This window comes from Oncorhynchus tshawytscha, linkage group LG04 (assembly GCF_018296145.1).
Source record: "Oncorhynchus tshawytscha isolate Ot180627B linkage group LG04, Otsh_v2.0, whole genome shotgun sequence".
Lineage (NCBI taxonomy): Eukaryota > Metazoa > Chordata > Actinopteri > Salmoniformes > Salmonidae > Oncorhynchus > Oncorhynchus tshawytscha.
The window spans coordinates 18,857,384-18,884,125 of record NC_056432.1 but is presented as its reverse complement, the minus strand read 5'-3'; the positions used below and the strand labels follow the sequence as shown (position 1 = coordinate 18,884,125).

General features: G+C 45.3%; 1 protein-coding gene and 1 non-coding gene across 6 annotated transcripts in view; both read left to right on the top strand.

Moving 5' to 3' along the window:
• Positions 1-5,367: 5,367 nt before the first annotated feature.
• Positions 5,368-26,742, top strand: part of LOC112248173 (ubiquitin-associated protein 2-like) — a 32,177-nt gene continuing 10,802 nt past the window's right edge. For 2 of the 5 annotated variants that reach the window (XM_042320422.1, XM_024416979.2), the window contains exons 1-22: positions 5,368-5,512; positions 7,254-7,391; positions 7,523-7,600; positions 7,766-7,876; positions 8,406-8,559; positions 8,684-8,770; positions 12,259-12,322; positions 12,573-12,664; positions 13,199-13,254; positions 13,355-13,416; positions 13,890-14,082; positions 14,184-14,430; positions 14,786-15,042; positions 15,277-15,464; positions 15,565-15,814; positions 16,050-16,089; positions 16,178-16,307; positions 16,533-16,590; positions 16,726-16,909; positions 17,042-17,133; positions 17,360-17,410; positions 17,663-17,741. In XM_042320422.1, coding sequence (XP_042176356.1) covers positions 7,296-7,391; positions 7,523-7,600; positions 7,766-7,876; positions 8,406-8,559; positions 8,684-8,770; positions 12,259-12,322; positions 12,573-12,664; positions 13,199-13,254; positions 13,355-13,416; positions 13,890-14,082; positions 14,184-14,430; positions 14,786-15,042; positions 15,277-15,464; positions 15,565-15,814; positions 16,050-16,089; positions 16,178-16,307; positions 16,533-16,590; positions 16,726-16,909; positions 17,042-17,133; positions 17,360-17,410; positions 17,663-17,741 — 2,569 coding nt within the window. In that variant the 5' untranslated portion in view covers positions 5,368-5,512; positions 7,254-7,295. The remainder of the gene's footprint in view (positions 5,513-7,253; positions 7,392-7,522; positions 7,601-7,765; positions 7,877-8,405; positions 8,560-8,683; positions 8,771-12,258; positions 12,323-12,572; positions 12,665-13,198; positions 13,255-13,354; positions 13,417-13,889; positions 14,083-14,183; positions 14,431-14,785; positions 15,043-15,276; positions 15,465-15,564; positions 15,815-16,049; positions 16,090-16,177; positions 16,308-16,532; positions 16,591-16,725; positions 16,910-17,041; positions 17,134-17,359; positions 17,411-17,662; positions 17,742-26,742) is intronic. The other 3 variants (XM_042320420.1, XM_042320421.1, XM_024416978.2) reach the window with 3 other exon arrangements.
• Positions 14,518-14,596, top strand: LOC112249782. The gene has a single exon (XR_002953441.1). It is a non-coding gene; the product is annotated as a small nucleolar RNA SNORD121A (small nucleolar RNA).

The following is a 26,742-nucleotide window of genomic DNA, read 5'->3' as shown; positions in this document are numbered from 1 at the left end:
CGGGACACATGGGACGAACTGCCCTGACTACGACAGACACACACAAACTTGTTATAGAACAGATTTGAAACTACACCATCAGGGGGATATTTCATTGCACAAGTTGTTAGAAAACTCCAAATCAACTCTGTGCTTGGCATGACAGATTTTGCTACATTTACCTTATCTCTGCAGGGAATTATAACTTTTAAAGAAACTGAACTGTATGTATTAATCCATGCTTTTGTTACTTCTAGGTTAGACTACTGCAATGCTCTACTTTCCAGCTACCCGGATAAAGCACTAAATAAACTTCAGTTAGTGCTAAATACGGTTGCTAGAATCCTGACTAGAACCAAAAAATGTGATCATAATACTCCAGTGCTAGCCTCCTTACACTGGCTTCCTGTCAAGGCAAGGGCTGATTTCAAGGTTTTACTGCAGACCTACAAAGCATTACATGGGCTTGCTCCTACCCATCATTCCGATTTGGTCCTGCCGTACATACCTACACGTACGTTAGTCAAAAGACGCAGGCCTCCTAATTGTCCCTAAAATTTCCAAGCAAACAGCTGGAGGCAGGGATTTCTCCTATAGAGCTCCATTTTTATGGAATGGTCTGCCTACCCATGTGAGAGACGCAGACTCGGTCTCAACCTTTAAGTCTTTACTGAAGACTCATCTCTTCAGTGGGTCATATGATTGAGTGTAGTCTGGCCCAGGAGTGTGAAGGTGAACGGAAAGGCTCTGGAGCAACGAACTGCCCTTGATGTCTCTGCCTGGCCGGTTTCCCTCTCCACTGGGATTCTCTGCCTCTAACCCTATTACAGGGGCTGAGTTACTGGCTTACTGGTGCTCTTCCATCCCGTCCCTAGGAGGGGTGCGTCACTTGAGTGGGTTGAGTCACTGATGTGATCTTCCTGTCTGGGTTGGTGCCTCCCCTTGGGTTGTGCCGTGGCGGAGATCTTTGTGGGCTATACTCTGCCTTGTCTCAGGATGGTAAGTTGGTCGTTGAAGATATCCCTCTAGTGGTGTGGGGGCTGTGCTTTGGCAAAGTGGGTGGGGTTATATCCTGCCTGTTTGGCCCTGTCCGGGGGTATCATTGGATGGGGCCACAGTGTCTCCTGACCCCTCCTGTCTCAGCCTCCAGTATTTATGCTGCAGTAGTTTGTGTCGGGGGGCTAGGGTCAGTCTGTTATATCTGGAGTACTTGTCTTATCTGGTGTCCTGTGTGAATTTAAGTATTCTCTCTTTCTTTCTTGGAGGACCTGAGCCCGATAGGACCATGCCTCAGGACTACCTGGCATGATGACTCCTTGCTGTCCCCAGTCCACCTGGCTGTGCAGCTGCTCCAGTTTCAACTGTTCTGCCTGCGGCTATGGAACCCTGACCTGTTCACCGGACATTCTACCTGTCCCAGACCTGCTGTTTTCAACTCTCTAGAGACCGCAGGAGCGGTAGAGATACTCTTAATGATCGGCTATGAAAAGCCAACTGACATTTACTCCTGAGGTGTTGACTTGTTGCACCCTCGACAACTACTGTGATTATATTATTTGACCATGCTGGTCATTTATGAACATTTGAACATCTTGGCCATGTTCTGTTATAATCTCCACCCGGCACAGCCAGAAGAGGACTGGCCACCCCACATAGCCTGGTTCCTCTCTAGGTTTTGGCCTTTCTAGGGAGTTTTTCCTAGCCACTGTGCATCTACACCTGCATTGCTTGCTGTTTGGGGTTTTAGGCTGGGTTTCTGTACAGCACTTTGAGATATCAGCTGATGTAAGAAGGGCTATACAAATCTGATTTGATATGTACATGATCAACATTTTGGACTGGGAAGCAATATTTTTAAGCCAGAAGTTGACATAACATAAAATGCATGTGTACAATGTTGGGAGTGCTGTGTGTTCTCACAGCACAGGTGGCACAGGAATATTTCTGAGCCACAATCCCCACAGCGCCATAGCTCCGCCTCCTCCAAAACTCTATAAACAAACACACACACACTGCAGATGGCATTGGGTGGAGGACATTCCAGCTCCACTGCAGGCATTTTTTTTTCACCTTGATTTAACCAGGTAAGCTAATAAGTTCTCATTTACAAATGCGACCTGGCCAAGATAAAGCAAAGCAGTGCGACACAAACAACAGTTACACATGGAATAAACACACATGCAGTCAATAATACAATAAAAAAGTATATGTACAGTGTGTGCAAATGATGTAGGATAAGAGAGGTAAGGCAATAAATAGGCCATAGTGGTGAAATAATTACAATGTGGCAATTAAGCACTGGAGTGATAAATGTGCAGAAGATGAGTGTGCAAGTTGGGGTACTGGGATGCAAAATAAGTTAAATAAATAACAGTATGGGGGATGAGGTAGTTGGATGGGCTATTTACGGGTGCAGTGGTCTGAGCTTCTCTGACAGCTGGTGCTTAAAGTTAGTGAGGTAGATATGAGTTTCCAGCTTCTTTGACTTTTCTTTTTGCGATTCGTTCCAGTCATTAGCAGCAGAGAACTGGCAGGAAAGTCGGCCAAATGAGGAATTGGTTTTGGGAGTGACCAGTGAAATATACCTGCTGGAGCGCGTGCTACGGGTGGGTGCTGCTATGGTGACCAGTGTGCTGAGATAAGGCGGGGCTTTACCTAGCAAAGACTTATAGATGACCTGGAGCCAGTGGGTTTGGCGACGAATAAGAAGTGAGGGCCAGCCGACGGGAGCATACAGGTCGCAGTGGTGGGTAGTATATGGGGCTATGGTGACAAAACGGATGGCACTGTGATAGACTGGATCCAATTTGCTGAATAGAGTGTTGGAGGCTATTTTGTAAATGACATCGCTGAGGTCAAGGATTGGTAGGATAGTCAGTTTTACGAGGGTATGTTTGGCAGCATGAGTGAAGGATGCTTTGTTGCGAAATAAGCCGATTTTTGGATTGGAGATTCTTAATGTGAGTCTGGAAGGAGAGTTTACAGTCTAACCAGACACCTAGGTATTTGTAGTTGTCCACATATTCTAAGTCAACTGTCCAGAGTGGTGATGCGGGCAGGTGTGGGCAGCGATCGGTTGAAGAGCATGCATTTAGTTTTACTTGCATTTAAGAGCAGTTGGAGGCCACGGAAGGAAAGTTGTATGGCATTGAAGCTCGTTTGGAGGTTAGTTAACCAAAGAAGGGCTAGAAGTATACAAAATGGTGTCGTCTGCGTAGAGGTGGATCATAGAATCACCAGCAGCAAGAGCGACATCATTGATGTATACAGAGAAAAGAGTGGCTCCCCCATAGAGACTGCCAGAGGTCCGGACAACAGGCCCTCCGATTTGACACACTGAACTCTGTCTTAGAAGTAGTTGGTAACCAGGCGAGGCAGTCATTTGAGAAACCAAAGTTGTTGAGTCTGCCGATAAGAATGTGGTGATTGACAGTCGAAAGCCTTGGCCAGATTGATGAATACAGCTGCACAGTATTGTCTCTTATCGATGGCGGTTATGATAACGTTCAGGACCTTGAGCGTGGCTGAGGTGCAGCCATGACCAGCTCGGAAACCAGATTGCATAGCAGAGAAGGTATGGGGGGGATTCGAAATGGTCGGTGATCTGTTTGTTAACTTGGCTTTCGAAGACCTTTAGAAAGGCAGGGTTGGATAAATATAGGTCTGTAACAGTTTGGGTCTAGAGTGTCTCCCCCTTTGAAGAGGGGGATGACCGCGGCAGCGTTCTAATCTTTGGGGATCTCAGACGATAAGGTTGAACAGGCTAGTAATAGGGGTTGCAACAATTTTGGCGGATAATTTTAGAAAGAGAGGGTCCAGATTGTCTAGCCCGGCTGATTTGTAGTGTGGAGTAGCTCCCTCAACCCCTTCCAGGCCCCAACATCCTCTGCCTTTCTTTTTTTATGCTGGTGGAGGAGGTTCATCACTGCAGCTGGGCACAACTTCTGCTGCAGAGGAAACCGGTTCTGTTCTCCGAGTACTCCCTAGACCTAGAGATTAGTGACAATTGTTACTGAGTGAATTATCCTGGTTAAATTAAGTTGAACAGACCTGAACAGAGCAACTTTCTCACCGATCCAAGTTGATGGCAGGGGTGTTGCTGTCACGCCTCTAGTCAGGTCTCTGTAAACCAGCGTTCCTTTTTTCTTCATGCCTCTAGTCAGGTCTCTGTAAACCAGCATGGCTTTTTTTCTTCAGTAAGAAAAACAAGACAATAACAACTAAGTTTGATTTATCCTAAATGAAGATATAATATTAATTACATTTAAATTATCTGATACATAGGACACATTATCTACTGTATCATAATGCATGACTAGTGGAGTTACTTTGCTTACACTCAATTATTTTCTTATAGGGAATCTATAGACAGTTATGGGTAGGAAGTTGTGCTTCCTATGGACATTAAGTAGTCTGAAATGCCTCCTGAGACAGGTGATGACACATGCTTCAACAAGCACGGGACAGGAATATTTTGGGCATCTTGGCTAATGGATGATTATTGCTGGAATTGTTATCATGTACCATCTGATACTTGACAAGTCCAGTGGTTCTCAACCTTTTTTGATCATTGAAGGCCCAATCACATCGTGCTCTGCCCATAGTGCCCAAAAAGTACCCCCTCATATACATTTTAAATGTAGGCATATCCTATGAAATTAGTCTAAGTACCCACTTTGGATATGTAAGCATTGGCTTGAGAGAGTTTAAATCCATGTGAGAAAGTGTTCCAGGGAAATTTAAGCCGAATGAACTGCTAATGTAAAATTGTAAATCCTTTTAAATGTTTGATATATTTAGATCGAATTGCACTCAAGAACTGTTCTTCGCTACTATGGGTCATATTAGCGGGCTATCCCGGGTTAAAAACACTTTTTAAAATCCATTACATTGGCTTTGTAAATCACAGTTTAAAAAACAATGCGTTATGTACCTTTGACGAAGGGAAAGGATGTCAGATGTTCTAGTTTTAGTTACAGCACAATAAAAATTATTACCGCCACCAACGTAATACTTACATTTTTTAAAATTTTTAACCATTATTTAAGAACAAATTATTATTTACAATTAGGTGCCGCCCTATGGGACTCCCAATTACGGTCGGCTGTGATACAGCCTGTAATCGAACCAGGGTGTCTGCTGTGACGTCTCAAGCACTGAGATACAGTACCTTAGACCGCTGCGCCACTCAGGAGCAAAATTACGATATGAAACTGACTGATTTGAACCTTCTGACAAACTAGTGGTCAGGCGGCACCCCACTCACTGTCTGATTCATATCGCGTGATTTCTGATGATTGTTCTCGATTATATCGACTGATTCTGTATGGGGTTCTTTCTATCTGACTCCACTTTCCCGGGGGAAGGGAGCAAGCACGTACACAATAGCAGAGTGCGTAAAACCATCTGATCTGCTAGGCCTGTTGTGAGTGGCTGGTTCAGTTATTTAGGGTTGAACAACTGTACAGTGGGTCACGTGACGGCATCTGCTGCTGGCTGAGCGAAGCGTGTTAGCAGGTAAAGAAATAAAAAGGTTTGTTATGATAACATAAACGAAAAATACAGTTCGTGCATTTGTTGTATGGGTTTGATTGACTTCAGTAATACTATTCGCGAAGAGACAGACCGGGCCATCATTTGACGTTACCGGTTAGCCACTTAAGCGACGACGAGGTGCGGATGGAGCTAGGAGATTCTAGCCCTTCCGTAGCAATTGCATTGTGCGAACGTTTTCAAATGCTCGAAAGATTTGCTAGCATGCTATCAGCTAACCCACGGGTCAAGTAGCTAACTACTGACTAGCTAGCCATGTTCACACGCTTCTTGCTAGCAAATCGTTTCGGGTTCGCCATAGTACTTTACAAGTTGTACATAGTAAACGTTACTAAATTTGATTAGCTACTTTAACATGAGGACCTGTGTTGGGTCTCTGTTTCTGCTCCAATGGGAGCGACCAGTAGCTTAACTAGCTACTTCGTAGCTAGCCGGTTACACAAAGAGTTTCGTCTTCAACATTGTTTATTTTTGTCGAAAGTGATCTGCTATAACGTCGTAAGCATGCTTATCTATGTGGCGTTCTGGGGTTAATACCTAAAACATCTGGATATTTAACGTTGAGGCAATTAGTACATTTGGGCTTTGTCCAGGCTCAATTTGTATATTTGGGCTTTGTCCAGGCTCAATTTGTATATTTGAACAAATACTGTTACTTTTTCTTGGCAATACTTTAGCTAACTAATGTTAGCAAGTCAACGTTGGTCATCCCCTTGACATGTGAATCATCTAATTAAACAAACTCTGAAGCTATACTTTTGGGACGCACTGATTGTTGGAAATAGTTAACGTAACATTAATCCTGCTCAGAAATACTTTAGTAAGATACATTTTCGTTCAATAACGAGGACTCTCGTCTAAATTGGCTAGCTAACTACCGTAGCCTAATTTACTAGCTAATTTAACAGTAGTTACTATAATCAACTAGTTTGTTCATGTGTTCCCACCCGGATTAGAGAATGCAGCTGTCACAATAACTAATAATGGCATCTGTTTAATATTAGCGAGACGAGTGCTAACAAGCCAGCTACGCACTATCATTATTACATTAATCAGTTGGTTTTTCAGCTAACTACCTAAGCAATCTACTATAGCCACTTGCCAGTCCGGTAGTGAGGCCTAATTTAGCTAACTAACGTTACTGTTTTTATTAACTTCACGGGCACATGAATCACTGGCACGGCGCAAATTCGTTTTTTGCAACCCCAAATGGCTGCCCATGATTTGGACTTGGCGCTGTGGTTTGCACAAGGCCCTCGCTAGAACTTTCAAAAATAGTTGACTAAGCTACGTTAGCTAGCTTAGCGTCATTCACAGCCATACCAAACTACTTGGCCATGTCAATACAGAGCAACATAATTGTCCTGTTTTATAAGTAGTCAATACTCAAAGGTGCCATTTAATAAACTTGAGGTTATGATGTTCTAACCTTAGTCAGATGTATGTGTGACACTTGTTTGACCTGTACATCCAGCTATGTTTGTGAAACTGTTTTTGACTGTGCATGAGAGATGTAAGCTGACACCAGAACAGCCTCCCCCTGGTTTTGATGTCTAAATTTAAACATGAGGGGTAATGGATGGGGTTAGTCTAACATGGAAAAGTTAACAAAAGCAAAACTCGGTACTGTATACACTACAGAGATCCAAGGCTTGTCTAGCAGGTTGAAATTATTGATGTCCCTTTCACTGATTGATGATGTCCCCCCTCATCTGTTTCAGATTTTTCTATTTTGTACATACATTGTTTTGTATATACTGTATATGATGACTTCAGTGGTCAGCAATCCAGCTCGAGGAACTCGGGACAGAGCGCTGCCCACTACCACACAAACCACACACCCACAGAAACAGATACAAGTGAGTTTCATACACACTTTCAGATTAGCAACACTATGTACACGGTGAACCTTTGGTTCTCATGTTATTCCTGCCATTACACAAACCAACAATAGAGTTGACGTGTGTGTAACTGCCCTCTTTGAATGCAGGCCACAGCAGAACAGATTCGGCTTGCCCAGATGATCTATGACAAAAATGATGCTGACTTTGAGGATAAGGTCAAACAGGTGAGTACAGTGTCAAACAAGTTGTGAAAATGTGGAGAATTTATGTAGCCTAATACGTGTATGATTAAGTTCAGTACCAATGCACACTAGCCCCACATCTGTGTGGGTGTGCTTGTGTCAATAAAGCTGAGTTGTTGTGCACATGTGCTGATTGTGTTCCCACAGCTGATTGAGGTGACTGGGAAGACCCAAGATGAGTGCATGGTGGCCCTCCATGACTGCAATGAGGATGTCAACAGAGCCATCAATTTCCTGCTGGAAAGCACCTCTGACACAGTGAGGGTCCTCGAAAGACGCTCACCTTCACTCTTGCTCTGACTCATCCAGTGTCACTAACTCTCATTAAAGGCGTAATCTGTAGTTCCAACAACAACAAAGTGGCCTCCAAGCTACTGTTTTGGTAAACAGCTGAGTGATGAGGCTGAAGAAATGTAGCCACTATCAAATTCATAGTCTCACTTATGGACTGACAACCCATGAAATAAAAATGATCGTTTTTTTAACCATGTTTTGTGGCAAAAGTGTTTGTTTACATTTTTACACAAAGGTGTAAAACATTGTTGTATTTTGGCTTCTGGCGGGATGCAAGCTGTGGCATTTTAAGTTATATTCTTTAAGAATCCATGAGTATACATCAATTTAAAGAAAAATAATTGATAATTTATAGCCCCTTCAACCACTTGACTATTCAGTACCAAGTTTGCATCAATATATTCTCATAACCAAATCTAGTACCCATTTTCCAAGTTTGCTTATTTAGTGTTGAGTGTCTTCGTGTTTGCAATAAGGTATCTTTGTCTGTCAGACCACCTGGGAGACAGTTGGGAAAAAGGTGCGAGGGAAGGAGGGGGGTCCCTCGGAGATGAAGGACAACCGAGAGAAGAGAGGAGATCGCGAGGCAAGCCGGAGCCGCGGAGTCCCCAACAGGAGGGGCCGTGGAGCCAACCGCAGCAGAGAGGGTGAGGGGGAACACACCCAAGGGGGAGATATGATAGGAAGTGTGTTACATAAATCATATCTCTTTGTTTTTGCTAGTGTGTTGAGTTATATGTAATTGTTTCTCCCTTTGCCTCTCCTTTTCAGTTCGGCCAGAAGAGAATGGGTTTGAAATGTGTTCTGGGGATAAAGTGGCCGACCGTGGTCGCAGGGGGATGGGCGTTGCTGGCAGAGGTAAATGCTACTATGAAGACGATGTACACTACATAGCCAAAAGTAGGTGGACACCTGCTCGTCAAACATCTCATTCCAAAATCTTAGCCATTAATATGGAGTTGGTCCCTCTTTGCTGCTATAACAGCCTCCACTCTTCTAGGAAGGCTTTCCACTAGATGTTGGAACATTCCTGCGGGGACTTGCTTCTATTCAGCCATGAGAGCATTAGTGAACTCGTACACTGATGTTGGGTGATTAGGCCTGGCTCTCAGTCGGAGTTCCAATTCATCCCAAAGGTGTTTGATGGGGATGAGGTCAGGTCTCTGTGCAGGCCAGTCAAGTTCTTCCACTCTGATCTCAAACCATTTCTGTATACACCTTTCTTTGTGCATGGGGGCATTGTCATGCTGAAACAGGAAAGGGCATTCCCTGAACTGTTGCCACAAAGTTGAAGCACAGAATCATCTAGAATGTCATTATATGCTGTGCATTAAGATTTCCCTTTACTGGAACTAAGGGGCCTTGCCCAAACCATTATTCCTCCTCCACCAAACTTTACAGTTGGCCCTATGCATTGGGGCAGGTAGCTTTCACCTGGCATCCACCAAACCCAAATTTGTTCGTTGGACTGTGCGATGGTGAAGCGTGTTTCATCACTCCACAGGATGCTTTTCCACTGCTCCAGAGTCCAATGTTGACAAGCTTTACACCAATCCAGCCAAATGCTGCGTATGGTGATCGTAAGGTTCTGTACGGCTGCTTGGCCATAGAAACCAATTTCATGAAGCTCCCGACGAACGGTTCTTGTGCTGACGTTGCTTCCAGGGGCAGTTTGGAACTCAGTAGTGAGTGTTGCAACCAAGGACGCAATGTTTACGTGCTTCAGCACTCGGCGGTCCTGTTCCTTTGAGCTTGTGGGACCTATTATTTTCCAGATGAGCTGTTTCTCCTAGATATTTCCACTTAGCAATAACAGCACTTACAGTTGACCGGGGCAGCTCTAGCAGGGCAGAAATTTAACAAACCGACTTGGAAAGGTGGCATCCTATGACGGTCCCAGGCCATTCTACTGCCATTGTGTCTGTGGAGATGGCATGGCTGTGCTTCGATTTTACACACCTGTCTGCAACTTGTATGGCTGAAATAGCCAAATCCACTCATTTGAAGGGTGTGTACACATACTTTTGGCCATGTCGTGTATCTGAATTCTATAGCTCTGATATTAAGTGTTGATTATTTGATAAATCCATTGCATTGTGAGCGCTACAGTTTGCAGATACATTTTCTTCTAAGTGCTCTGTTCTGTCTACCTGCACCTTGTCAAATCTGTTGTTTTTTTGCGCATTATACTACGTTACTAGTACTGGCCAACCTGAACTAATGTCCCACTGAGCCTTGTTGTACCTTGCCACACAAGATTCCACTTTGCCATGCTATACAACAGCCTCTACATTAATCCTCCCCAAAATGGCATATAAAGTGGGTATCTAGTTGATGGGGGGGGGGGGGTTAGTTGGCTGTGTCCATTTGTTTCGCTCAGCAATTCTTGTAAGTGCCATTGCGTGTGAAATATACAAAATATTCCTACCCTTTGACTTATTTCACATTTTGTTGTTACAGCCTGAATTTAAAATGATATCTAATTTCTCACCCATCTACACACAATACCCCATAATAACAGTGAAAACATGTTTCTAGAGATGTTAGATATTTATGCATTTCATTTTCAATACATTTCCTAATTTACTTAAGTATTCACACTCCTGAGTCAATACTTTATATAAGCACCGTGGGTGGTGATAACAGCATTGAGTTGTGCAAGGCTGATATACATACCAAAGACATCCGGATTTGGGGATTTTCTCTCATTCTTGCTTGCAGATTTTCTCAAGCGCTGTTAAATTAGATGGGGAGTGGTGGTGAAAAGCAATCTGCAAGTCTTTCCGCAGACTGGCTGGGTCACTCAATGACTCACATTCTTGTTCTGAAGCCATTCCAGCATGGCTTTATGCTTAGGGTCATTTTCCTTTTGGAATGTAAATCTTAGCCTCAGTCTCTCGTTTGCACTCTGAAGCAGGTTCTCAAGGATTTGACTGTATTTGGCTCCATTCATTGTTCACTTTATGCTTATCAGTCTTCCAGTCCCTGCTGCTGAAAAGCATCCCCATGCATGATGCTGCCCCCACCATGCTTCACGGTAGGGATGGTGTTAGACGGGGGATGGAACTGTGCCTGGTTTTCTCCAGACATAGCACTTTGCGTTCAAGCCAAAGAGTTCAATTTTGGCTTCATCTGACCACAAACTTTACCCGTATGTCTTTCACATGCCTTTTTGCAAACTTCAGGCACTCGCTAATGTAACTTTTCTCTGGAGTGACTTCCGTCTGGCCACTGTAGAGGCTGTTGTCCTTCTGGCAGATTCTTCCATCTCAGCCAAGGAACTCTCTAGTTCTGTCAGTGCTTCTTGCCCAGTTGCTCAGTTTGGTTGGACGGCCAGCTCTAGGCTGAGTCTGGGTAGCTCCATAATTTTTCAATTTCTCAAGGATGGAGACCACTTCGCTCTAGGAAATTTCCAACACTATAGAAATTGTTTTATAGCCTTCCCCAGATATTTGCCTCATCACAATTCTATCTCAGGGATCTAGAGACAGTTCCTTGGACTTCATGGTATAGTTTCTGCTCTGGCATGCGCTGTCAACTGTGGGACCATTATATAGACGTGCGTTTCTGTCCAAACAATTGAATTGGCCACAGGTGGACTCCAAGTTGTAGTGACATTGGAAATAAGTTAGATGCACCTGAGCTCAATTTGGGGTGTCATAGCAAAGGTGTTTGAATTATTATGTAAATTATAATGTTATTTTCAATGCATTTACAACATGAACAGGTTTTCACTTTGTCTTTATGTGGTGATGTGTGTAGATGGGTGAGAAATGTATATTAAATCCATTTTGTGTTCGGGCTATAATACAATGTGGAATAAGTCATGAGGTATGAATACTTTCTGAATGCACTACTGTCCTGCAGCTGCTATAGAACGGGGAGGGGGGGGTGGACAAGCCAGGGAGGTTGTTTTGGTCGGGGTAAAGTCAGACCGGCATGCAGAGTGAGGGAGTGGAGTCAGGAGTGCCAGTGATGGCAGTTGCTGTCTGTAAATGTATTTATCATATGTCCTAAGCTGTCTAGGCTAAGCCAATCCTCGTATACTGATCCAAGACCTGTCAAATGCTGTCAGCCTGAAATCCAAACCCTGATTTCTGATAAGCAAGTAAGGTCAGGTGTTCAGTCTGTTCAAAATTCTCTACCAGTCTACATGTGTAACTGACTCATAGCAGCATGCCCAACATACTGTACCATGCCCCCTTCTAACCTGTTTTGAAGCAACACATATCAGACATTTGTGCTGAAAACATGTCTGTTTTAAAACACAGGCATTAGGTGTAATTTAATGGACTGGTTTGTGTCTTGCAGCAGAGGTCAGATGTAGTGTTTCTGTGTGTCTTTAGGGTTGGGGGGTCGCGGAAGGGGAAGAGCAGCTGGTGGTAACAGGTTCTCCTCTCAGGGGATGGGGTGAGTTGAAGATCCACACTGGAGATCTCCTGCTGTTCGTTTATTCAGCTGTGTGTATCTAATTTATTGGTCACATACACATGGTTAGCAGATGTTAATGCAAGTGTAGTGAAATGCTTGTGCTTCTAGTTCCGACAGTGCAGTAATATCTAACAAGTGTGTGTAGATGTGGCTGTTTCACTGCATCATAGCGTTGCTTAATAATGATTACAAGCACATAGATGAACCCCTAACCCTCTCCTCACCTAAGGATCTTCAACCCCGCCGACTACAACGCTAACTCTAGCGGGTCTCGCCAGGAAACTTGGGAAGCAGAGGGGAACGAAGGTGGAGATGGTATAGGTGAGTAGGGTTGGGCGGTATCTGGATTTTCATACCGTTTCTGTACAACTCCGGGGTATATGGTATTACTGAATGTTTACACAGGGTGCTATTTAAAAATAAACTCTCAAAACATTTTTGGGAACAGGGATCTTGATCCTGGAGTGGATTAAATGTCTCCGCTGTAACCAATAAGCTTGATCTTGACATTCTATACGGTCAAATTGGTTCAATTTGGTTCTGAAATGTAGCCCACTCCTTTTCGAGGTGTAGGTTTTAGAGCTTTAAAGTATGGTTGTAGTAGTATAGTCCTGGACACAGTTGGAGCAGTGCGGTTTGGCCTCAACCAGGACCGTGTTCATTAGGCACCGAAAAGGAAGAGGTTTGTCCAATAAAGTATTTTGTTTTCCTTTGTGATACATTATAGTGTTTACTCTGCGCCCCTAATGAACACAACTCTGATTGTGCTGCTGACTGAGCTCTGTCGGACAGAGGGGTATCCCCTCCAGGCATGAGGACTAACTCACGTACCCCTACTGTCCCCTACCATCATAGGAGGAACATGGAGAGGCAACTTGGAAGACTGGGCTGCAGAAGACTGGAATGAGGATGTGAGTGATGGTTGCCACTTTCGACTTTATATTACAGTGGCTACACAAGCACACACGCATAACAAAGGTTCTCTTCCTGATATTCTGTTTTTATCAACAGCTGTCTGAAACCAAAGTGTTCACTGCCTCTGCTCCTGCGAACCACATCACATCTGGACACAAGTATGGGCTCCAATCTAATGCTCACAGGAACGCACACTTAACCCCATGAAATACTCTATCTCTGTCGTCTTTCCCCGAGTCTTAAAGCACGAATTCTCACAAATAACAGTAAAATGTCTTTGGGTTGGAATGCGAATGTTTCATAGTAATGACATGAGTTGTGGGTATATGTAATAATTTCTCTGTATCTGCTTGTAAAATAATGGAGATGATGGTTACGAGCACATAGCTGAACCCGTTGTGTGCAATACCTCAATCTCTGAATCTCCTTTCGTCCAGTTACTTAATTATTTTTTTCCATTGCATTCACTCTGCTCAACTTCTCATGGAGAGAGCAATATATAAATGCGAGGTATTATGCATAAATAGAAGTGATATTTCATTTTGGCAAAGAAGCAGTATCAGGGTACAACACTAAACTATCCACTCAGTGTCCCATTGTAAATGTACTGGTCGTCCTCTTTCCTCTCCAGTGTGGACATGGGCTCGCTGCTGCCCAAGACGGGCGGTGTGGAGGCGGATCTGGGTGGCATGGAGCCCCCTGCCCCTGTGTGCGTGGGTGGCCAGAGCCTGGTGTTCACCAACTCTCACCACAACTGCGCTCGCACCGCCACACACAGCTATGCTAGTGCTGCCTCTGGCACTAGCTACACCCACGGTGCCCTGGTGAGGCAGCCAGCCACACACGCACACTTCCTTTTCATGGTTATACATATCTGTACAGGCTTTCACACACAGACTATCAACTGTCTTGCTCTGTCCGTTAGTCCTCAGTCCTTGGCTCTGGATTTGGGGCTCTGAGTGGGCCCAAGCCGAACCCGGGTGAGGTTAGGATACCAGAGCAGCTCAACGGGCCCCAGCTCACCCCGCGGACCCATCAGCAGCTGGTCACTGCGGGCAACAGCAGTGTCGCCAAAGAATCTGGTCCACCTGCAGTTCAAGGCTCCGCCCCCATTTCTGCCAGCGAAACCAAGGCCCCGAGAGTGGAGAAGGGCCCTATTCTAACCTCTCACTGTAAGACACATACGGGTGCTATCATATGGAAAAGTTTCAAGTGAGGTGTGGGTACATGTCATTGTTTGTCTGTATCGACTTGTCAAATAGGAGGAGATAATGATGGTTACAAGCACATAGCTGAATCTTAATGTGTGGACGACCTCAATGACTGAATCTCCTTCCATCCTCAAATTGCATTCTTTCCCCAATACATTATCACTCTGTTCAACTTCTCATTCTATCCCCCCCAAAAGTCAAGTATATGGTGACAGTTGGGGGGGGCAGACTCATGGTACATGCAGATTTGAGGAGTCAGATCTGTATTTACTGGACTGCTAATGCCACCATTAACTCTTCTCTCTGTCTTCTCCAGTGGATCTAAAGATGCAGCCGGAGCCGTCCCCTGTCCTCAGCCAGCTGGCCCAGCGGCAGCAGCAGGCCCAGCATAGCTCCCTGCCCCAGGCAGAGCCTCTGTCTCTTCCCCCCCAGGTACCTACTCCCCCAGGCCATTACGATGCCGGGCCCCCGCCTCCCAGAGACGGACGCTCCCTGGACCATCAGGCTCCCATGGCTGAACCCCCACAGAGGCAGATCAAGACCCAGAGACGCAGAGTACCTCCTCTCTCAAAGGTTAGGAAACGTGTGGAAGTAGAGGTTGCCTGCTCACTGAGGGTACATAACAATGAGTGTTTGTTTTTCAACTATTTGTAAACGTATCTAAAAGTACTGTAGGTAAGTGCAACTTTGCACACATTCGGTCTGAAATGTCTTAGAGCTTGTGACTGAGTGTGATTTATGTATTAAACTTTGAATAGTTTGTCCCTCTCATCCTCTTTCCTAATCCCTCTTGCTTGGTCTCCTCAGATCCCCTCATCTGCGGTGGAGATGCCAGGCTCAGCAGATGTGTCTGGTCTTAACGTGCAGTTTGGGGCCCTGGACTTTGACTCGGAGCCCAGTGTGATTGACATGGGCCACCAGGCTGAGCCTGCCAGGGATCCGGCCCCCACAGCTGTGCCCCAAAGCAGCTTGTTTTCCAAACCTGGACCAGTCAGGTGTTTATTTACTGCATTTTCTTAGTATCACTGTGTTGTATATGGGTAGAGGCCACGGTGAACTTGCTTTACACTAACTCGTCCCTTTACGTTGTTGCAGTGAGCCCCTTGGCAGCTTGTCATCCATGCCGCCGTCGATATCAGACCCCAGTTTCCCGTCTCTGGGTTTGCCCAGTGCCACACCATCCCCCTCCCTGGGTCTCCCCAGCGCCGCCCCACCCTCCAGCTCCTCAGCTAGCAGAGTGGACAACGGCCCCGTGCAGCGCATGCCCCCCCACCTGGGCTACACCCAGAGCAAAGACGCCCCCGCCGCCCCTCTCACTGTGAGTCACCAACACTGGATTTGTCAGGTGTGGTCAGACACTCTCTCGATTAAGACTACTCCTGTCTCTCATAGATATGGAGATGATGGTTACAAGCACATATCTGACTCTTACTATGTGGAATACCTCAATGATTGAATCTCCTATGGTCAATGGACACTTAAGACCCTCGGGCATTATTTAAGATTACTGGAGCTCTACTTTATTAGCACTGTATAGTGAAATCAAGATGGCTGACTGAGAATGTCAATGTCTTTCACAGAATGGCTATGGTGGCGTGAGGACACAGGGCCCTGAGGACTGTAAGTACTCAGGAGAATTTGTGATTGCCGAAAGTGTTATTTCATGGTGAAGTCCAGCATGCTTGCTTATCTGTTTCTTCTCTTTCAGCAATGTCGTTGGCTTCTCGAACCCCTAAGCCCCAATCACCTCCCATGAGCAGTGACAGTGGCCCCGTCCACCATGTTCCCTCCCCAGCCCCCACACCTTCCTACTCTGCCCCTCTGCCATCTGTCAGCAGGTAAGCCCATCACTCCCCTCCCCCCAGTAATTATCATAATGGAGATGATGATGGTTACAAGCACATAGATGAATCTTAATATGTGGACTACCTCAATGACTGAATCTCCCATTTACTCTATTGACTGACAAAATAATAAAGTCCTTGTAATGAGTTGGTTTAAACTTTAAGACTCATCGGATGATTTGGTAATGTTACCTGTTTTCTCTGCCACGGTTTCCCCAGTCAAGTGACCAGTACATACTCGTCAGGATCTGCCCTCTCCACTAGCTCCTCCCTTACGGTCAGCACGGTGTCTTCTTTTGGGGTTAATGTAAATCATGTCCAAAACTGATCTAAAATAAGCGCTGAAAATGTAAAAATGCTACCAAAAAACTAAAATGCTGTCTGTCCAACTCTCCCTCCCGCCACCCTACAGCTGACCAGTGAGGAGAGCAGTAGTCTCCACGCCTTCTCTTCCTCATCTGGCCCTTCCATCAATGCTGCGGTTAGCAGCTCCAATGGCATGATGCATGTCCCCGGAGCACCTGGTCTATCCGCCAATGGCAACACCACCCTCTCAGCTGCCGGACGCACTGCCCAACCCCTGCTGAACACCTCTGGTGAGCTCAGGAGAATCATGCTGTCACACACAGGTTTTTTTTGTCACTTAACGGTCCTACTCTCTGCTGTCTATTATTTGACTGTAGACCTGTGTAATTTTGACTCCCCTCTCTCTCATTCTTGTTCCACAGGCAAAGCCCCCCCTAACTTGGCCCAAGGACTGCCCCCTCTGCTGGCTAATCAGTACATTATGGGCCCTGGAGGCCTGCTCCCTGCATACCCGGTAACGACGCTAAACCTCTTTTTCTCTTGCATGCTCTCGTTCTTTGTTTCCATGAATTCACATCCATTTCTCTGCATCCGTCTTGTTTTCCCCAAGTCTTTCTCTCACTGGCCTGCCATCGCACCCTTTCTCTCGCTCTCTTCCCTTTCATACCTTTCGGTTCTTGGTTGAATATGTGGATTATTTCGGTTGACCTGTTTCATTTGGTCATTGTACCTCTCTAAAGCAGATTTATGGATATGAGGACCTACAGATGCTGCAGTCTCGTCTGCCTATGGTGAGTAACTTTACACACATGTACTACGCCGATGAAGAGCAATGCAGCACACATTTGTTTGCCCAGACGGACTCTTGCACGGTCTCTGGTTTAGATAACCCAAACAAAAATAAATGTTAATGATTAATATTTCATATCTGTGTCCCTGTCATAACATGGAGATGGTTACAAGCACATGGCTGAATCCTAATATGTGGACTACCTCAATGACTGTTGAATCTTTGGCTTCTCCTGGTGTCTATTTCTCTGTAGGACTACTATGGAGTTGCATTCCCTGGTACAACCGCAACCATGCCTGGCAGAGATGGGCTAGCCAACAATCCATACTCAGGTAATGCTTGTTCCACATTCATTTACAGATGCACTATTTTAGGTGGCCTGAACCAGATCTTGGGTGCACACCATAATATGGAGATGATGATGGTTACAAGCACATAGCTGAATCTTAATTTGTGGACTACCTCAATGACTGAATCTCCATCTCCTCTGACTAACAGTATAATTAAAGCTTGATTTACTTATGGGGGGGGCTCCTCCCAACTACTCATACTCTCACACAGTGCCTTCAGAAAATGTTCATACACTTAGGCTTATTCCACATTTTGTTGTTACAGCCTGAATACAAAATGGATTAAGTTTATTGATAATCCATCTACATGCAACACCACGTGATGACAGTGAAAACACGTTTTGCTAATTTATTGAAAATGAAATGCAGAAATATCTTATTGAAATAAGTATTCACACCCCCGAGTCAATAGTTTGTCGAATCACCTTGGACGGCAATTACAGCTTTGAGTTGTCTTGGGTATGTCGATAAGCCTTGCACACCTGGATTTTTTTTTTTTTTTTCTCCCATTCTTTCTTGCAGATTTTCTCAGGGTCTGTTAAGTTAGATGGGAAGTGGCGGTGAAGAAAAATCAAGTCTTTCCACAGATTTTCAATGCGATTCAAGTCTGAGCTTTGGCTGGGTCACTCAAGGACTTTCATATTCTTGTTCTGAAGCCATTCCAGCATTGCCTTTGGTCATTGGCCTGTTGGAACGCAAATCTTCGCCCCAGTCTAAAGTTGTTTGCACTCTAAAGCGGGTTCTCATCCAAGATTTGCTCATATTTGGCTCTATTCATTGTTCCCTCTATCCTTATCAGTCTCCCAGTCCCTGCTACTGAAAAGCATCCCCATAGCATGATGCTGCCGCCACCATGCTTCACGGTAGGGGTGATAAGCTGAGCCTGGTTTTCTCTAGACCTAACTCTTTGGCCTGAATGCAAAGTGCTTTATTTGTTTCATCAGACTACAAACTTTTGCCTTATGATCTGTCTTTCATGTGCCTTTTTGAAAACGCCAGTTTGTCATGTGCTTTTTCTCAGGAGTGGCGTCCGTCTGGCCATTCGCCCATAAAGACTTACGGTTGTTTCTCATCTCAGCCAAGGAACTTTGTAGTTCTGACAGTGGTCATTGGGTTCTTGGTCACCTCCCTGACCAAGGTCCTTTTTGCCCGGGTGCTCAGTTTGGTCGGACGACCAGCTCCAGGCAGTCTGAGTACTTCAAGATTTTTTCCAATTTCCCTATGTTGGAGATCACTGGGCTCTTGGAAACTTTCAACACTAGAAATGGTTTTATACCCTTCCCCAGGTATATGCCTAAATTTGGAGTGTCATAGCAAAGGGGTGTGAGTACTTATGGAAGTTGCATTTCTATATTTAATTTTCAATATATTTGACAACATTTCTAAAAACATGTTTTCACTGTCATTATGGTGTGTGTGTGGGGGGGGGATACATTATATTTGTTTTGAGTTCAGGTTGGAACACAATGTTGAGTAAGTCAAGGGGTATAAATACTCTCTCATTCCCTCTCATGCATTTGCCTGTTCTCAGAGGGGGAATTCTGACCGAGGGGTTAACCTCTCAGGGATATTCGGGACTGTCCCGCCCCGCCAGTGAAAGTGCAGGGCGCCAAATTCAAAACAACAAAAATCTAATTAAAATTCCTCAAGCATTTTAAAGATAAAATTCTCGTGAATCCAGCCACAGTGTCTGATTTTCAAAAAGGCTTTACAGCGAAAGCACCGCAAATGATTGTTAGGTTACCACCAAGTCACAGAAAAACACAGCCATTTTTCCAGCCAAAGAAAGGAGTCACACAAAGTAGAAATATAGATTACATGTCTGGTTAGTATGCAGGCCATGGTGGAACTGAGGCATTTTCAGCTTCCAGGAATTGTGTACATATCCTTGCTACACGGGGCCATGAATCATCATGCTGTGACATGAGGTGATGGCTGTGGATGAATGGCACGACTATGGGCCTCAGGATCTTATGGCATCTCTTTGTATTTAAATTGCCATCAATAAAATGCAATCGTGTTAGTTGTCCATGGGTTCTCAGATGTTAATGCGAGTGTAGCGAAATGCTTGTGCTTCTAGTTCCGACAATGCAGTAATAACCAACGAGTAATCGAACTAACAATTCCAAAACTACGGTCTTATACACAGTATAAGGGGATAAAGAATATGTACATAAAGATATATGAATGAGTGATGGTACAGAGCAGCACAGCCCGCCAGGATGCTCTCGATTGTGCATCTGTGTGAGTGGACCAATTCAGTTTGTCTGATGTGTATGCCGAGGAACTTAACTTACTACCCTCTCCACTACTGTTCCATCTGTGGATAGGGGGGTGTTCCCTCTGCTGTTTCCTGAAGTCCACAATCATCTCCTTAGTTTTGTTGACGTTGAGTGTGAGGTTATTTTCCTGACACCACACTCCGAGGGCCCTCACCTCCTCCCTGTAGGCCGTCTCGTCGTTGTTGGTAATCAAGCCTACCACTGTTGTGTCGTCCGCAAACTTGATGATTGAGTTGGAGGCGTGCGTGGCCACGCAGTCGTGGGTGAACAGGGAGTACAGGAGAGGGCTCAGAACGCACCCTTGTGGGGCCCCAGTGTTGAGGATCAGCGGGGTGGAGATGTTGCCTACCCTCACCACCTGGGGGCGGCCCGTCAGGAAGTCCGGTACCCAGTTGCACAGGGCGGGGTCGAGACCCAGGGTCTCGAGCTTGGAGGGTACTGTGGTGTTGAATGCCGAGCTGTAGTCGATGAACAGCATTCTCACATAGGTATTCCTCTTGTCCAGATGGGTTAGGGCAGTGTGCAGTGTGGTTGAGATTGCATCGTCTGTGGACCTATTTGGGCGGTAAGCAAATTGGAGTGGGTCTAGGGTGTCAGGTAGGGTGGAGGTGATATGGTCCTTGACTAGTCTCTCAAAGCACTTCATGATGACGGAATTGAGTGCTACGGGGGCGGTAGTCGTTTAGCTCAGTTACCTTAGCTTTCTTGGGAACAGGAACAATGGTGGCCCTCTTGAAGCATGTGGGAACAGCAGACTGGTATAGGGATTGATTGAATATGTCCGTAAACACACCGGCCAGCTGGTCTGCGCATGCTCTGAGGGCGCGGCTGGGGATGCCGTCTGGGCCTGCAGCCTTGCGAGGGTTAACACGTTTAAATGTCTTACTCACCTCGGCTGCAGTGAAGGAGAGTCCGCATGTGTTCGTTGCAGGCCGTGTCAGTGGCACTGTATTGTCCTCAAAGCGGGCAAAAAGTTATTTAGTCTGCCTGGGAGCAAGACATCCTGGTCCGTGACTGGGCTGGATTTCTTCTTGTAGTCCGTGATTGACTGTAGACCCTGCCACATGCCTCTTGTGTCTGAGCCGTTGAATTGAGATTCTACTTTCTCTATACTGACGCTTAGCTTGTTTGATAGCCTTGCGGAGGGAATAGCTGCACTGTTTGTATTCGGTCATGTTACCAGTCACCTTGCCCTGATTAAAAGCAGTGGTTCGCGCTTTCAGTTTCACGCGAATGCTGCCATCAATCCACGGTTTCTGGTTAGGGAATGTTTTAATCGTTGCTATGGGAGCGACATCAACGCACGTTCTAATGAACTCGCTCACCGAATCAGCGTATTTGTCAATGTTGTTATCTGACGCAATACGAAACATATCCCAGTCCACGTGATGGAAGCAGTCTTGGAGTGTGGAATCAGCTTGGTCGGACCAGCGTTGGACAGACCTCAGCGTGGGAGCTTCTTGTTTTAGTTTCTGTCTGTAGGCAGGGATCAGCAAAATGGAGTCGTGGTCAGCTTTTCCGAAAGGAGGGCGGGGCAGGGCCTTATATGCGTCGCGGAAGTTAGAATAACAATGATCCAAGGTTTTTCCTGCCCTGGTTGCGCAATCGATATGCTGATACAATTTAGGGAGTCTTGTTTTCAGATTAGCCTTGTTAAACTCCCCAGCTACAATGAATGCAGCCTCCGGATAAATCGTTTCCAGTTTGCAGAGAGTTAAATAAAGTTTGTTCAGAGCCATCGATGTGTCTGCTTGGGGGGATATATACGGCTGTGATTATAATCGAAGAGAATTCTCTTGGTAGATAATGCGGTCGACATTTGATTGTGAGGAATTCTAAATCAGGTGAACAGAAGGATTTGAGTTCCTGTATGTTTCTGTGATCACACCACGTCTCGTTAGCCATAAGGCATACGCCCCCGCCCCTCTTCTTACCAGAAAGATGTTTGTTTCTGTCGGCGCGATGCGTGGAGAAACCCGCTGGCTGCACCGCCTCCGATAGCGTCTCTCCAGTGAGCCATGTTTCCGTGAAGCAAAGAACGTTAGTCTCTGATGTCCCTCTGGAATGCTACCCTTGCTCGGATTTCATCAACCTTGTTGTCAAGAGACTGGACATTGGCGAGAAGAATGCTAGGGAGTGGTGCACGATGTGCCCGTCTCCGGAGTCTGACCAGAAGACCGCCTCGTTTCCCTCTTTTACGGAGTCGTTTTTTCGGTCGCCGGCTGGGATCCATTCCGTTGTCCTGGTTGAAAGGCAGAAGACAGGATCCGCTTCGCGAAAATCATATTCTTGGTCGTACTGATGGTGAGTTGACGCTGATCTTATATTCAGTAGTTCTTCTTGACTGTATGTAATGAAACCTAAGATGACCTGGGGTACTAATGTAAGAAATAACACGTAAAAAAAAAAAAAACTGCATAGTTTCCTAGGAACGCGAAGCGAGGCGGCCATCTCTGTCGGCGCCGGAAGTGGCCCACTAAGTCTACATATTTTTTGCTGCTCTTCACTGATTCAAGCAGTCCTTTCTCCTCTTGCATAGCCAGAGAGAAGTCATGACATGACAAATCACAGTTCCCAGATATTTGATAAATCTCACCAGCTTCCGTTTTTTCTTCATACTCTAAAATACTATTCAGAGCCACAGGACAGGTCTCCCTATCTCACTAAGGGACCTGAAGTATGATGTAAGAGCTGGCCAGCTTTGCTGGAGACGATCGACACTGGATGAAGAGAGAGCCATCATGTGCAAACATGTCGCAGAATTTCACGCCACTCTGTGTCAAAGGCAAAAAAATGCATGCAGTTCCTCTCTTCGGGATGCAGATACTGATAAGTGGCTGTAGATTTGTAAAACAATTCTCAATATCCACTGACCGCTGATCGCAGGCGTGCTTGCAGGCATTATGAGCTATGTGAGCTGGACAATTAGCTTTCAGAATGCGATTGTTGGCACTGCTCAATAACTGGTAAACGGAGGGGTGTTTTCCAATTATGTCAGTGTCCGCAGTAGACGTCACGAAGAATGCCCCGATTATTGCTAGCACCTTTAGCTAGTGTGGCCTTGTGCATGTCTGTGGATGCATGCAGAGTTAGGTCATTCTCCCCTTCATAGCCAATTGAGAATTCCCGAAGCATAAAGTACACAAAGCTTTCGTTGAGTCACCACTGACAGCCTTAACCCACGTCATTTTTGCGTTACATTGTTTGTATCTGCACAGTCTTTTTTTGCATGTTTATCCATATTACCTTGATATGCCAAACCGACCAAACAATACCATAATTACTTTGCAGGAATTTACACGTTTACACTATACTGTGATTGGATGAATATACAGGACAAGGGAGGTCTTGTATGGGACAATATATAATATAGGGACATCCCGGCTAATACGGGACAGTTGGCAACCCTAGTTGTCCAGTAGGTTATGCCTGCCCATAGCATTAACCCCACCGCCACCATGGGGCACTCTGTTCACAACATTGACATCAACAAACTGCTCGCTGACACAACGCCATCTGCCCGGTACAGTTGAAACCGGGATTCATCCATGAAGCTCTCACTTTTCCAGCGTGCCAGTGGCCATCGAAGGTGAGCATTTGACCACCAGTCAGTTATGATGTCAAATCAAATGTGCCAATTCTCTCTGTCCGCAGCTACGAGATCAGAGTTAAACGTACGCAGAAATGAATTAAGGCCTGATTTAAAAAAAAAAATGTTTTTTACATTTTAATAAAACATGAATCCACTGAGTAAATCTAACATCCCGTTTCTCGAGCTGCAACATGCATACATGTTTGTGTCAACGGACATGGAGATTAAGTCATTATTCAACGTAGCTACCCGGTGTCTGCCCCTCCTGTTGTGATGAGTTTGTCGACTGTCCACTGTACTTAAACACGTACAAATCCCTTTTCAACGCCGTGTGTTGTAGAAAGGCAAACACTAGTCGTTTCACACTAACGTTAGCGAACCAAATATGGGATTTCAGTGGCCTCTATAGTGCCAGTAGTTCACTCGCATTTGCTAGTGAAAGAAATGAAATGCAAATACGAAAAATAACTGGTCGCATTTGTGCGAGTGTGATATACATTTAGTTATGCGTCCTATTTAGCTGTAATTTCCACCTAACATTATGAGGATTTCGCAACCTGGTAGACTAACTGTAATTATGATCTACGTCACAAAAAGTATAATAAAAAATAAATATCAATGTAGCAATATTGATGTTACACAGGGAACATAAACCAGTTGTTACTTTATTAATGTGCTGGTTGACAACATGCCTAGTAAAGTGTGCTTTACTATACATCTTTGTCTTGTTGTGACTACAACACAAAGCATATTGAAACATGATGCCAGCGGTACTTAAAAGAACCTGGATCTCATCGATGAAAATGAACAATACATCCCAGGCGCGTTTACAGCCTAGTCATCGCGCCGACCATCTACGTTAGCTGGCTATCGTGAGTGACCTCCATGCTAACTGGCTATTGGATACAAGCAGTTTCGTTAGTAGCTAACGTTCCATTCTACAACTAAATCGGCATGGAAAATGCACTGAAACCTCTGGGGAATAATAGACTTTGATGATTGTAATTTAGCACTGACCAGGGAAAGAGAAATTCAATTTGTACATGGATCTTACAATGAGAGAAGAACCTGATGACTACAAAGTGAAGCTACTGTATCTCATTGGGGAAAAGGGCAGAGATTTGAGACCCTGTGTGGGCAGTACAAAAGAAAATCTCTCTGAAGTAATTGCAGCATTGGATGCATTTTGTGATCCAAAGAAAAATGAATCAATTGAGAGATTTTTTTTTTCATGCGAAGTCAGGGCCAAGATGAGAGTTTAGACATATCTCACTGAATTGAGGACTAGTGGCCACCTGCAACTTTGGAGTAATCACTCTCTTATCAGGGACAGGATTGTGTGACACATGTGACCCACACTTAGGAGAGCACTTACTCGGAGACTGATCTCAGTTTAGAGAAATGCATACAGATTGGAAGAGCTGCAGAACTGTCCAGACAGAGCTGAAGTCATACAAGTGTAGGGCCCTGTAGCAGTGCATGCAGTAACACAAAGAGAGGGAGAGGAGACCCTACAGAGGGACAGCGCATGATACTGTGGACGGACACATGAGAGAAAAAAGGAAAAATGCCCTGCATATGGACAAAAATGTAAATCATGTGGAAAAAACAATCACTGCTCTACAGTTTGCGAAAGTGCAGGGACCAGTAAGAGAAACAGTCCTGGCAATGGAAAATGTGTCAGCTGACTCAGTGGTGAGGATGTTCTGTGCATCACACTAGGGGCAAAGTCAGAGTGCATCAACGTGGTGCAGGAGAAAACCACAGACCCCAATGCAGCTCTCTTTGCAACCATGCTGGTCAACAAAAAGTCAGTCAGATTTCAGCTAGATTGTGGTGCTAGTTGTAATGTTATCCTTGCAAACCTCAAAAGCCAGTCACCTGTATAACAAGAGTACTCTGAAACCACTGGGGAAGTGCACACTTAAAATTATCAATCCACACATTAAGAAAACCTACCGAGTTGAGTTCATCGTAGTCAATGAGAATGTGCACAGGCCCATTCTAGGCAGTAAGGCTATCCAGGCAATTGAGTTAATTACTGCGCAGCATCACAACATCCTGGCCATCAAGAAAACTGGATCCTGGACTAAAGAGCAAATTAAACAGGAGTACTCTGATGTATTACAGGGAGATGGATGTTTACCTGGCAAGCTGGAACTGGATGAGTGAGTGGAGCCCGTCCAGCTGCCAGTAGCACTATATAAACACTCAGAGGAGCTCAGTGTTCTAGATAAAAGGATGATAAAAGCAGTTGAAAAAAGCACAGATTGGATTAGCAGCCTGATCGTAGTGAAGAAACCGTCTGGGAAAACTAAGTGTGCATTGATCCGAAACCTCTCAAGGCGTTCGAGGAGCCATTACCCAGACGTGCTGCCAGATCTGAATAGAGCACGCGTGTTCTCCGTTTGTGATGTAAAAAATGGATGTTGGCATGGAGGAATCCAGCTTCCAGTTCCACATCTCACCACGTTCTCTACACCCATGGGACACTACAGGTGGCTGCACATGCCAATGGGAATCAGTCCAGCCCCAGAGATCTTTCAGAGGAAGTTGAACCAGGCAATGGATGGACTTCCAGGAGTCAAAATCATTGCAGATGACATCTTGATTGTGGGAGTAGGAGACAATGATGAAGCGGTGACTCTGGACCATGACAAAACCCTTAAAATGCGCCTGGACAGATGCAGGAAGCTCAATATGAAGCTGCAGCTCCGGCTGAAGGAAGTGCCCTACATTGGCCGCCTGCTAACATCAGAGGGGTTGAAAGTGGACCCAGGAAAAGTGACAGCCATCAAACAGATGCCTAGGCCTACAGATGTGCAGGGGGTGCAGCGCTTCCTGGGCATGTTAAACTACCTAGCCAAGTTCTGCAGCCACGCAGCTCTGCGAGCCACTGCGATAGCTAACACACAAGGACTCACTGTGGGAGTGGTCAGAGAGACATGAGCAGGCTTTCAATAAAATCAGGGATACCATTTACACAGACCCTGTGCTGAAATACTACAACCCAACAGAGCAGCTTGTACTACAGTGTGATGCTTCAGAGTGGGTTAGGAGCAGCCTTGATGCAGGGAGGACAACCAATAGCATATGCCAGCAGAGCCCT